Source organism: Bubalus bubalis, chromosome 23 (genome assembly GCF_019923935.1).
Source record: "Bubalus bubalis isolate 160015118507 breed Murrah chromosome 23, NDDB_SH_1, whole genome shotgun sequence".
Lineage (NCBI taxonomy): Eukaryota > Metazoa > Chordata > Mammalia > Artiodactyla > Bovidae > Bubalus > Bubalus bubalis.
The window spans coordinates 21,985,042-21,998,757 of record NC_059179.1 but is presented as its reverse complement, the minus strand read 5'-3'; the positions used below and the strand labels follow the sequence as shown (position 1 = coordinate 21,998,757).

Genomic DNA, 13,716 nt, shown 5'->3' with positions numbered 1-13,716 from the left:
AATATAAATATAGCATAACATCTGGATTAATATCTATTCACATTTTAGGGAATACCCACATGTGATGTGAAGAACCAACTCATTGGAAAAGACCCTGATGCTAAGAAAGACTGAGAGCAGAAGAAGGGGGCTACAGAGGATGGGATGGTTGCATGGCATCATTAACTCAATGGACAGGAGTTTAAGCAAACTCTGGGAGATAGTGAAGAACAAGGAAGCCTGGTGTGCTGCAGTCCATGGAGTTGGAAAGAATTGGATATGACTTAGTGGCTGAACAACCACAAATTCACTATCAGATTAACATGCTTCATGTTCTCTAGAAAAAAAAAAATCCCCTTATGCTCTTTATAGTCTGCTGCTGCTGCTAAGTCACTTCAGTCGTGTGCGACTCTGTGCAACCCCATAGACGGCAGCCCAGCAGGCTCCCCCGTCCCTGGGATTCTCCAGGCAAGAACACTGGAGTGGGTCTATTGATATTCAATTGAAGTATAAATGTATATTAAGATTATTATACCATAATTATTAATGGGGATCATGGAAATAAAAATATAAATGAAACCAATCATCTTAAACCTGCCTCTGAAAATAGAAAGAACCTTTTTCAAGTGGTTTTCAGGAAGTGCAGTATATGGGATTATATAAAAGCAAACCACTTCAGTCACCACTAGTGAAATCTGCAAACCCATGAACTGAAAAGAACTGCTATCTTAGTCATTATCAGAGAAAAAAATGCTGAACAGCTTGTTGGCAACACCATTACCAGTGGCCCCTTATACTAGCAGAGCTAGTGTAAAGATACCTTGTTTTTCCCTTCAACAAATACGTTACACAGTGAGTACATGAGCAATCTCACAGCTGAGAACTTATTGTTCTTTTACTGTAATGTCAAAATCCACTAAAATGTGATCACTAAAACCAAAAATGTGAAAATTAAAACAAACAAACAATATAGATCACTTGGTCAAAATGCAATACACCTCTAGAATGTACAGAAAACAGTTTTACATGAAACCAGAAGAAGGAGTCAACTGTCTCTTTGTACCTGTTTTTTCATCTCTAAAAGCAAGGCCACGAATCAAATGATGATTCACAAAGCACACAGTAAGTGCTCAGTAAATGTTGGCTATTATCAGTACGTCCAATGTATCTTACTGATTGTGGTAATCTGTAAAGCCCACTTTTCAAATCTGCAGTCACAGCAGGAAAAACGAGATATACCAGATTAATAATTATTAACAGCAGACATTTTTGGTGGCCTTTTTCTATGTTATATAAACTTTTGTGGTGGTTGAATTTCACAGGGTTTTATCTTCTAGTTAAAAAGAATACTTTAAGAATTACTGAATTAACAGTAGCTGTTTTTTATGTATTTTATCAACAGATACTGAAAGTATAAACCAATATCATATAGGTATCCTTGAATTTGATAATAAAAGGGATCTTTATATTTGAAATACTAAGAAACATTGTCTTGAACCATAAGTTTCACACTTAAACAAAGCATCTGCAATATCAAGACCTCAGTCCATAATTCAAGAATGTAAGGTTATGGTTCTTAACGTAGCCAAAGATTCAGAAGTAGAACACTGATTTCCAATATGAGAAACACATTGTAAGGAACTGTTGAAGAAGGCAGAGAAGAGTCAAGACAAACTACTGTTTACACATACTGAATTCAAGAACTGTTCCTTCTGAATATAACTTTCCCAAACTTTAACCTGAGACACCCAATTTACCTCTAGCAAGGAAACTATACATTTAAACAAAGTAAAAACCAGTGCCATTAATAGGCAAATTTATTTAGAATTCTTAAATTTATTTTGATTCTACCTGAAGTAGGTCCCCATGAATCAGAAGAGGATCTTTTTCTTGAGAGATGTCCGTTTTCCTATTAGCAAAATGAGAAAAAATTAATTAGGAGTTGAGAGCAGTCAAGAATGTGAACTTTTCTTCATTATATTTAAACAAAGACTTCTAGACTGACTAAAGCAAGCATTAAATTTGGAGGTAAATCCAAACTTCTACAGTAAAATATTTTAAACTCAAGTCTTTCCTGAAAACTGAAGTACCTCTGTATTATATGTAAAAATGTTAATTTTCATAATGTAAATTTAGAAATTTTTATTAATAGCTCAAAATTAATACTAGAGCACTGTACTATTTATTTTAATAAAGACATAGCCTAATATTTGCCAATCAAATGGGTACAACTCCCTCTTCAATACTTCTGTTTAGGTACTAATGCACCACCAAACATTGAAATCTTATGAAAATGAACCAAACATTACTACATCTATTGATCATTAGCAAATCTCACTGGTAAAGGCACCAAAGTCCTTGTAAGTAAACCCATGAGTTTACAAATATATTTCCAGCTATTCACTCTTAGAATGTCATAGTTTGGTTTATTTTTGTCCATCTGGTTTTAAAACCATAGCATCTTATATTAACATAGCACTTTGTTATCTCATCTTCCTTTAGTTGTTCAATACGTAGAGAAGCTCTTTGAAACAGGTATACTTAACAACTTGACTTTCCAGGAGAGAGGGACAGTTTTTACGCTAATCTAAGTTTGGTCTATTTTCAAAAGAGAAATCTGATGAACTTAAGACGTATTTGAATAGTTTTCTAAGACGTCATCATTTTGTAGGTTTTCCAGGGCCCATACTTAATTATTTAAGACATACATAATATAAACCAGTGATTCTCAAACTTCAGGGCAGCCTAATTTAAAAATGACTGTACTTACCTTAAAAAAAAAAAGAAAAAGAATGCTTATTTTCCTGATTAAGGAACATCTTTGTTCCTGGTCTGAAAAAATTAAGGGCAGAAAACATTGCTTTACATCAGCCATCAGAAATGTTTTGATGGACAGTTAGAGGAAACTTAATGAAACTAGCTTCTGTATCAGTATTTCCCTAACAAAAGGCACCGTATTGTTATCAAACATTTTTGTATTTAGTATTCTAAATATGATAAAACAGTAGCAAGCTAATTTAGCATTTATTGCACATACCAGGTTTGAAAGATTACTGTTTCCAGCTGTGACATCATTCTGTTTACTCAGTTCCTGCCTTGGTTTGCATTTTCTTTCTATACTAGAAGATTTTAAGGAAAGATTGCTTGCTTCTGAGAAAGAATTTTCTGAGTTGATTCTCTGCTCCATTTGCTCCCTTCTCAATCTCTTTAGTTCTCTTTCTCTGCAGTAAGAAGCTAGAGATAACTGGAACTTAGCTCCCAGTGGGCTTTCTCCTGGGTGGTGCCTGGATAGGCTGCTCCTGCTGCTAAGACTTCGGGAGCTGTTCTTGAAGATGTCAGCTTCTGTCACCGTGGCCTGCTTCTTAGAATCTGCACTGATCCTGCCTCGATTGCCATCATTCTTCTCCCTGCTATTTTCATGAATGAAATGTGACTTCCTTCCCTCTGGAGACTGATGTTTTTTCTTGGTCTCTTTTGACAAGAGATATGAAGGAGGAACGTATTTTGTAACTGCCTTTGAATATTTGGTGTCCAGTGACACACAAGGCTGACGTGACTCATGTACACCACGGTCTCTATGGTGCTCCTTAACACCTTTTATGAATGCCTCTAAGACGGGGCTCTTTTCTGATGGCACTCTTTTGGGTTTAGAACTTTTTGGTGAGGATAGTTTCCTTTCAAACTGCTCTGTCCCACTGATGGACAATCCACTTTCTCCATATTTGATGTTCGATTTTTGTGGAGAATCCAACATACGTCTATCTGAATAGCCAATTAAAACAAATGCACATTGTATGTTATTAAAAATAGCACAAACTATTACACTTGTATAAATATTATAAATTAACACTTAAAATATTAAGCTATCACAAATGTTTTCAAATTTATATTTAAATAATGATACACATTTTATGGGGGGTAGAATTAAGACATGATTTTAAAGCCTTACTTTCATAAAACTCTCTTCCACATCATGTAAGTTCTCCATGGCTCTATTTATGAAGTTACTTTAATCCAGAATCAAAACAGTATTCTTAATGAACATTATTGACTTGAATATTTTAAATGTAAGAAAGCATAACAGCAAAGAGTTTCTTCATGATTTTAGAACTTGTTTATCTTTGTAAACAACACCGTATCTTCTTTATATTTTCAATTTTGAACACGATGTTTCATCATATTAGTAAGTTTAGAGTAGATTTGAAAATCAACTCCATTTACCTCCCCAAAAGATCCCATAAAAAAATGCATGAATAGTATACATACCTTGTTTTGAAGCTGGTTTGAAGAAATCTATAATTGACTGTTTCCTGAAAATAAAAGCATAACTAATATGGGATCACATTGGCAAATATTAAAACTTCAATAATTCAGATTAAGTTGAGAATACTAGTAGATTTACAGACTAGAGGCTGAATTTCACTATCTGGCTTAATCATGTTCTGACAATACTGCTTTACTAAGCTGATTATAAAAAATTTTTTTTTTAATATAGTTCACCAGTTCCTGTAGGAGTAAATTTATAAAAGCAAAACTGAAGTTTATATACTTCATAGCACAAAAATAATAAGACTGGAGTGTGGATCTAAGGAATCGGTAGACAGCTTTTTAGGACTGAAAGGCTTGCTACTATGTGGGAAAATAAAAGAACCTGAAGGAATCTGATCCTATTCCTTGAAATCTCCAGTGACAGGTACAAAATTTGTTCTAGAGATGTTTGCTGAATGAATAATGGAGATTATAAAAACCCATTAAAACTTGAGCAGACTCTTACGAAGAGTAGATGGTAGAATGGCAAATATGGTTGATTTTGCTGGTTTGGAGAGGCAGCTAAAGAGTGTGCTGAGCAGAAGGCAGAAAAAGATCTAAGCTTATACTATATTCTTCATACACTACAGTGAGATGTTAATCTAAGTAATAGCAAAAATTGGAATGAGGAGTGTTTCAAAGTCTTAATTTACTAAATCAATGTGTTGCCCAGGAAAAAGAACAAAACAGAGAAAAAGACGTTAAGGAATAAAGGATAACAAAAACCAAACTTTTTAATTTTTAAGGATTTCTGCACTCTACAATGAACACAGTGAAGTAGGACCATATTACTAGAATTTGTGTTCTGATTTATGTATTTAGTTTCCAACTGCACAGAGCGGTGTTACTACTAAGTAGAACAAAAAAAATCACCTTTCTGACAAATTTTACTAAAATTTCTTCATTTTAGCTGAAAGAAAATAAGCAGTAGACAAGTTCCCCTAAACATTTATCCACTATGAGACTGGACTGCTCAGAGAAAACTTGAACAATGGAAGTCCCTGAAGCTTATGCTGCTTTTACATCTTGCAATCTTTACTGGCCACATCAGAATAGCAATACCCATCTTTAAGGGTGTACAGAGAGTCTACAATGTTTGTTTGAGATATTAATAGAAAAGCCAAGCAGCCCTGAAATGAATGAGTGACACGCTAAGGGAGAATCTATGCATTTTTTCCCTCACGAAATAAATTACATCAGAGTAAAGAAATACTACAGGTTTTGCAAAGGGGAGAAGGATAATACCTTGCTATTGGTTGAGTAAAGGGAGGTGAGAATGGACTAAAAAGCAGCTAATTAACTCAAAGCAAGGTAATACTGAATGTTTTTAAATTACTAAAAGTAACACTGTATCTCTTCCCTAAAGTATTACATCTTTTTGTTCATTACCCCTGGGAGAAAAATGGCTTTGGGTATAACACACAAGAAACCTGTAAAATAACCATGAATGTAACTTTCAAGAAGTAACAATCCCCTAAATTCAAATGCACAGAAAGGTCCATTATTTACTTATAACTAGTTAAACAAAATCATTTGTAACAGCACAGCACAAACCCTCATCTGAAACTTTTGGGAACCAATGTGTTTTAGAATTCTGAATTTACTGGATTTTAGAAAGGCGGTAACTTGATGCATTATGAAAAGCCCCCAGTGGGGTCTGAGACTGCACTCTGTAAGGAAATACGTAAATGTTTTTCCAGCAAAACTTAGACTCACACTTAAAGAGATGACCAACTATAGCCTTCCTCTAGTTCTGGTCAGGTCTGGCTGCCAAGTTAGATGTGGTGCCAAACTTACTAGAAACTTTCGGTTTTAGTAACTTTCTGGCTTTCAGAATTAAGATAAGGGGTTGTGGACCTGTACCACAAGATCAGAAGATAAATTTACTGTTAAACTAATATTACAAGTCTTCAAACTTAAAAAAGACAGTACCCAAGTTTGAAGAGAATTTAAACATGTTTTATTGTCAGAGAATGTCATTTGATGAAATTCTCCATCTTTTTACATAGCTCCAACAAAATCTTTACAAGAAAACCTGGCCTCTTGGAGAGAAAACACAACACACTCCTAATCTGCATGTTCTTTAAATTTAGACTTATCGTGTGTACTAGACTTTAAAGCAATTCGTCGAAGTTGTTTCCGTCATCACATCTTACATAATTTCACCCACAATATAGAAAATGCTTATACCATTCAACCACTAGGATGAGGAGAACCGACAATGCAGAGAAAACCACTTAAGTATGCATTTAGCAGTTAGGGCCCAGAGTCCAGCTAAAATAAAGGACAAAAATCACGTTCTACCTAATGCGGTTGGTTCGAAGCCATCCAGGTTGTGGTCACTAGACCGAGAACACCGTCCCAACTACAGAAAACGAGACTCGAGCTCCCAGCAGTCCCCGCGTGGAGGCGGGGCAGGGGTTTGCCAGGCCCCGGACGCGGAGGCCTGAGCTCGCGGAGGATGGCGGGAACTGGAAGAGCGACCGTCCGCAGACCTCCCTCATACCCTTGCCCCCGCGACCCGGCCCCTTCTCAAGCCCTCTGCACGGTACCTGTCCCCAGGCCTCTCTGTTTTCTTTCCCGCTGCAGCAGGGACGGTACTACCGGGTCTCAGATGGCAGCGCGGGGGCGACGACCCCGGGGCTGGGGATGAGGGGAAACCTGGCCTAGCGGGCATGCAGCGCCTTGTCATGTCGGCGCCGCTGGCGACGGCGGCATGAGCTGTAGCTGGAGAAGTTGGATGCGTGGTTGCCGTCTTGCTGCTGGGACTCGGGGATGCTGTCGGAGCAGAGGTGGGCGGCACCCCCTTCCCTCTTCATGGCGGTTCTCTCTCTTCGGAAGTGACTCCGGTGTGAGCGGGAAGGAACCTGAGGACCCACAGGGGGCGGGTCTTACTTGAAGCGGCACGTTCTTACTGGCCGGCACGGGGGTCATTCCAGTAGTGGTGCAATAGAAAGCCGTAGCTTCTCAAGAGAAGGCAGGGTTTCGGGGGAGGGGGTGGGGAGGAGGGGAGGAACACTGTCTCCCCCCCCCCCCCCCCGTCACGTGCACGGGGTGGGGGGTGGGGCGCCTCGGCGTTCCGGCCGCGTCCGCCTTGGCGGGCATGCGGGGGTCGGAAGGCGCGGGCTGCCAAGGGCGCTGCGGTAGCTGGCGATACCCGTCTTGAGGAGGGCGAGGGGCAAGATTTGCTGAAGCAAACTTGAGTCCATCAGCTTCCCTCAATGAAGATGGCCAATAAATAGTTGAGCTTCTTGTGTCACACAATTGTGCCTCAGAAATCCCCAGCTGTTCATTACATCGTTCCCTTAACATCTTAGGCCGAAGTGTGCTGATGCTGTCACCATTTCCTCGGTAGTCGGCACAACCCAACGTGAAGACTTGTTCATTGTGTGAGGGTTCTTGTTGAATGCTGGAGTGGCTCCTCTGTCTCTCTCTTTCTTTTTTTATAAGAAGGAAAAAAACCTCATTGAAATAAAGACTTTTTATTACACAAACGCATTTTGTTTCTCAGTTGCTGTGATGAGTTATCCATAAAGTCTCTGGAACCAGATTCCGTGGAGATTTTTGAAAGGAACATAAGGTCAGCTTTCAATTACTCATGTTAAGTGTGGACTGCATAGATTAGTGAAAAGTGCCAGCAGTCTCCCATCCTTTGTAAAGGGTTTGTGCTTTGGAGGCTGTTAGCTAGGGTTTTCCCTACAAACTGAGAGGCTGGTCTGAGTAGCTCTGAGCTTCAGTTTCCACATCTATAAAATGGGCATTCTACTTTTCTGGGCAATTGCTTATAAAAATGATAAGCCAGGCAAAGTGCACAGCTCAGAGACTCATGTAGTAAGTACTGTGTGAATTAATGTTCTCTTGCCATTGTTCTTTAAACAGACTGTTTAACTTACTATAAAATCTTCCAGAGATGAGTTTGATATTGTTATAATAACTATTAACCAAAATATCAGTCTTAATGATGTTCAAGCCATAACTGTCAGGCCTGTTCAATCAGTTGGATGGAACAAAATCTTAAATGACAATGAAGAATTTAGACAGGTCTTTCAAGTTTATTGTACTGAGATTTAACTGCTTCTGTAGCTAAGCATGCCTAACTGGCCTGAAGTTCACCTCCTTCCCTCACCTGTTTTAGCCCTCAGGAGAAAGAATTAATGAGGAATAAAGTGGCTAACAGGGAGGGCAAAGTGGAGGGTAGAAGGTAAACTGAATATACAGGTCTCTCCTTCATCCCCAAAGTATATATATGCGGATACTAGGTAGTAGGGATGTAGGAAAGGAGCTACTGAAATAAGGGGCATTTTTCTGCTCCCAGTATCTGAGAAGTTACTATACCTAGCATTGTTTCTTAGATAAAAAAGAATATAATAGATGCTCAAAATGTGTTGGATGGTTAGTGACATATTTATTAAGGGTTTTTACACATTATTTGCAACCTCTTGTATAACTGTGTTCTGAATGTTAGGACACTAGCAAGTTCCTATTTCTGTAACTGCACATCTATAAAACATTTAATCGGATTCGTTTCACTGCATGCTCAGTCTGTAAAAAAGAGTAATGCATAAAAGCACGTTCTGCATGATCAATTAGTTGCTTTTCTTGGATTATAGTATTTGAATCATCCAGCCTCCAAGGTATCACTTTAAAGGCTGTACTTATGCTACCAAACAATAGTTTTTGAATTTTCTTAATCTGAGCAACAGATTATGGAGTTAAGTGAGGCAAGAAATCCCTTGATCAATAAATGGAGATGGAGTCATAATAAAAACATAATTTTAAAAATCTCTTCTTAACAGGGAAGTAGTTATCTAAATCCTCAATAAGCATCAAGGCTCTTCTTTGTTTAAACTGTGTTTGAGAATGATGCAGATTTAGGTTGCAGGATGAAATATGCTCTACATATCAACCAGAACATCTAGGAGCTTCTGAAGCTCTTCCCCCCTCCTGTAAATAGTGTTAGTCTTATTATGTGTTTTTAATCCCTTCTCTTACTTTGAATTTGTGTGGGTATATATCTCTATCTCTATGTACATAAATGGCCTGAAAGCTGTACTAAGTGAAAGATGTTGCCGGTGAGGAGACCAGGGTAGAGAAAAACGGCTGAGGCGAGAGGATGATGAATAAAGTAGACAGGGCTGAATTAGAGACTTAAGACAAAACCTCAGCCAAGATTGGAAAAGTAAATGAAGAAATGAAGGCCAATGACCATAAAAGACTAGTTTAAGATTTCTGTGGATGAGGAAACAAAGACCACAGGAAGGGAGTGGCTTCTAGGCACGAGGGTTCTATGGGGTACTCAGCACAATTTAGCACCCTGTATTGTTAAAGACAATAGAGGAGCACAGACCTTGGCCTTGATGAGAAGGGACGAGTCAGTCAGTGACAGAAACAATGTTACATGCAAAACAGATCAAATCTGCTGGGAGCGTCAAGTCCAGCGTGGGAATCCTGAAAGGAGTGACAGAATAGCTGATGCCAGAGATACAAACAGTCACAAAAAGAGAAAACAATTTAGGGAGATGGGCTCATGAAGTACCTTTGCAGGCAGGGACTCTGAGAACAAAAGGTCAGTAAGTTACACAGAATGTTACTAACAAGCTGGGAACGCTTGATTCTACAGTAATGACACAGTTTTGCTCTAACATTGCTACACTCTGGAAGAAACCCCAAGGCTCTTATTGGAGGGTGCTCCAGGGTAGACTGAGAGACAAAGATGGGTTTGCTGCAGAACTGCCTGCTGGTGGCCAAGAATGTGTGTGTGGAGGGGAGGGTAGAGGGTGACCTGGGAAAGGGGATAAGGAGCAGACTCTGAAAAACAGGAAATAATTAACTTGAAAGCCTGACTGAAAAAGACCACGTGATGATCTGAAGGAGGGAAGGCAACCTCCAGCCTCTCAAGATCTGCACGAATCACTTTGCAAATAGATGCAGAACTCAAAACTGCCCAACGAGTGCTTCGAAAAAGCACTGTGCTCACTCAGTCGTGTCCAACTCTTTGTGGCCCCATGGATTATAGCCCACCAGGCTCCCCTGTCCATGGTATTTTCCAGGCTAGAATACTGAAGTGGGGGTGCCATTTCCTATTTCAGGGGATCTACCTGACCCACTAGCTTGGTTTTAAAGGGCTGCTGGGGAAAAATCAAATGTAATATGATATCATGTCATGTCCTGAAACTTAAACTTCCTGAGAGTTAATTAGAAAAACTGCAGAAGCAGATCTAATGTTAAGGAAAGTTTCTTGTTATTTCATTACAGAATGGTGCAAGATACTGTTTCCCACGCTTTAGAACATAAGTAACATATTTGTAATTTTTGACATACCTGAATGTTTCCTATATTAATATTTAACTAATATTTTTCTGTAAATCACTTTTTTTTAAATGTATGCTATACTTAAAGTTTTATTAAGAGGCTAACTCTCCTGTTAAATGATTTTTCCACAATTAAAAAAAAAATTAGGGAATTCCCTGGCAGTTCAGTGGTTAGGAGTCCAAACTTTCATTACCAAGGGCCCAGGTTCAGTCCTTGGTTGGGGAGCTAAGATCCCACAAGCCGCGTGGCATGGCCAAAAAATTAACAACAACAACAACAAAAACACAGAAATTTAAAAATCCATAGGACAACCAGTTAAATTTGAATTACTTCTAAATCACTTTTTAAATGTAAACATTTATTTTAGAAGAAAACTTAAAAATCATTCTTCAACTTAGGGCTAACTTTCTAAATGAAAGCTAATTCTAAAAACTAATAAATAATAACCAGATAATAATAACCAGATAATAAATAATTACTAGTTTGGGAGGCATAGATATCATTCATCTTATCTGAAAAATAAGAGACTGTAAATATTGGTTTGGAACTCCAGCCTGAATCAGGTATTTTTCACACTGGGTGAGCCACTCATTAGAGGGTTTTGAAATTGATGTAATGAGTCACAGGCCACATGAAAAAAGAAAGACAATGGAATAGAGAGTGCATACAGTGTATGAGTATGTGTTTTTTCACAAGACTTTTACTTATTTCAGTTGCACATGTGTATTTTATATGGCAATGATGTAAAAGCTATTTCTGTGGCCCTACTGTGGGCAGTAGTGGAAACTTGTGAAAGTTGTTGCTGTAATCTGTATTCATATTTCACACTTTTGTGTATTAGTGAAATAGAACAGCAGAAGCTGCTTGGAGGGCAAAAGATAGGCTTTCTTTTGTCACTGCTGCTGGTGGGGAGGGTGGAGAGACATAACTCGGGCTCCCCTTATGCCCTTTAAAGACCATATTTTCCAGGAGTGGGGGAGGCTTGAAGAGGAGGGCAGACTGTCTTTTCAAAGGAGAGTGCCTTTACCCTTCCCAGGCTATAAGAACTTCAAGATGGGGAGGAGTGGCTCAAGTGGCCCTATCAGATCCCTCCTTGTCTTCAGTAATCTTGAGACTGTGAGGAAGAAATAGGAGGAAAGGGAAAATGATACAAAAGAGGTAGAAGGACCTTATATACCTTGTCCAACTCATCTCTCACGTGAAACCCTACCACCCTGCAAAGAAGAGAGTCTCTCTGAGGATAATACATCTGATCTCATACTTTTGCAATGCTCTTCCCAGAATTCAACACACCTGTGATGACCTGTAAGACCTTTCTTTATTGGGTTATGACTTGCCTCTTCAGAGGCATTCTTCCACCACTGTTCCTTAAGCTGTAAACTTGCATAGCACCAAAGTACTGAACCCTCTATGCCAGGCGTGACAAGATGGCCTCCTGAAGGAGCCATCTTTCATCACCTTCTTTTTAAACTTCCAAAGAGTTCTTTTGTAAAAGTATGGGGCAACATTGAAAAATCAATAGATTTCACACAAAATTCTAGATTTCTGGCTCCAAGAAGTACAAAGAGGGGTCTCATATTTCTGTCTACAGAGGCTAGATAGATAGGTACGTGAATCAGGTCAGTTCAAGGCCACCAAAGCCTGCTTGGCCACACAACATGGATGCTGAGGTAGCAATAAAATGGAGTAATTTAGCTGAACTCTCAACACTTGTGATGGCTTCCCAGGTGGCTCAGTGGTAAAGAATCTGCACGCCAATGCAGGAAGTACTGGAGACGTGAGTTCGATCCCTGGGTCCAGAAGATCCCCTGGAGGAGGAATGGCAACCCTCTCCAGTATTCTTGTCTGGAGAATCCCATGGACTGGGAGCCTGGTAGACTACAGTCCTTGGAGTTGCAGAGTTGGACAGGACTGAGCACGCATGCACTCAACCCTTGTTAATAATATAAACTAGTATGGAACAATCTCTGAGATACCCTAAGTGAAAAACTGAGTTGCAGAACAATGTATGCTACAGTGTATACATGTGCTATTGCTTGTATAAATAAAAAGAGTTATTTGTATGTATGTGCCAAGACTATCTCTGGAAGGATGCTGTGCTTTCCAAGTAACTTCCTAATGCAACATAGTATTCTACTGTACCCACTGGCCGGAAACTTAGTTAAGTTAGTTCCCTTTCAGCCTTATATTACTGATCATGATGCAATGAACCTTTATACCTTCATATTCACCTTTGTGAACATAGAAGCATATCTCTATACATTGGGAAGGGAATTGCTGAGTCAAAGGACATGTATGTTTTATATTTTGATAGACAGCAGTCATTGGTACTTTTGAGTGTCTAACCTGAGCATAGGTAAAGAAGCTCATAACAGCAGTTGCCTCTGGATAGAGGTTTTCCCCTATTTGTGAAAATTATTTTATCAAGTGCATATATTACTTTTCCAAAGAAACACATATCCCTATCTCTGCCTATCTATTTATCTATTATATCTATCATCTATCTATCATAAAATAAAAGGACCAATGGTTTTGGATGAAAAGTTACACTGTGTTACATTAATTGCTTTCCGTGAAGACTTCACCAGATATCCTCCACTATTTCTATTAGCTTCTGTTCATTTCTCCTTCATTTCCCTTCCACTTGCCACTGACATCCTTGTTCCTACTGCCTCTTTTGGAGGGCAACGTGGAGACCATTAAGTTACCTTCTCTGACCAGGGATTTGGTAGTAAAAACATTTGTGGTTTGGGTTCTCAAACTCAAGGTGTCTTTAGCAACCTATTATCTTCCCTCCCTGACCTCCAGATTTAAAGTTCTCTCCTCCTGTATTTCTTATCTCAGTGGATGGTTTCATCATCTTCCCTCACCTGTCACTCAAACTGCAAACCTGAGAGTCCTACTAATCTCTCCCCCCTGTCACCCTCAGCTTCCACCTGTTATGTCTTCAAATCAGTGATTTTGCCCTCTAAATATCACTTTCTCCTTTCTTAGCAAAAATAAAAAGGATGACAATATAAAATATTTGAGCAGACATGAGGAAAACAGTGCTCTCATATATTGCTAGTGGGACTGTAAATTAATTTAGCCATAACCACACACACACACACACACACA

At 39.0% G+C, this 13,716-nt stretch overlaps 1 protein-coding gene across 2 annotated transcripts in view; it reads right to left on the bottom strand.

Annotated features, from left to right (window-relative positions):
* The window catches only part of SLF2 (SMC5-SMC6 complex localization factor 2), a 41,303-nt gene extending 34,161 nt beyond the window's left edge, over window positions 1-7,142 (bottom strand). For both annotated transcript variants that reach the window (XM_006053183.3, XM_006053184.3), the window contains exons 1-4: window positions 6,840-7,142; window positions 4,246-4,289; window positions 3,017-3,741; window positions 1,831-1,888 (exon numbers count right to left, since the gene is read on the bottom strand). In XM_006053183.3, the coding sequence (XP_006053245.3) occupies window positions 1,831-1,888; window positions 3,017-3,741; window positions 4,246-4,289; window positions 6,840-6,979 (967 nt within the window). In that variant the 5' untranslated portion in view covers window positions 6,980-7,142. The remainder of the gene's footprint in view (window positions 1-1,830; window positions 1,889-3,016; window positions 3,742-4,245; window positions 4,290-6,839) is intronic.
* Window positions 7,143-13,716: the final 6,574 nt, after the last annotated feature.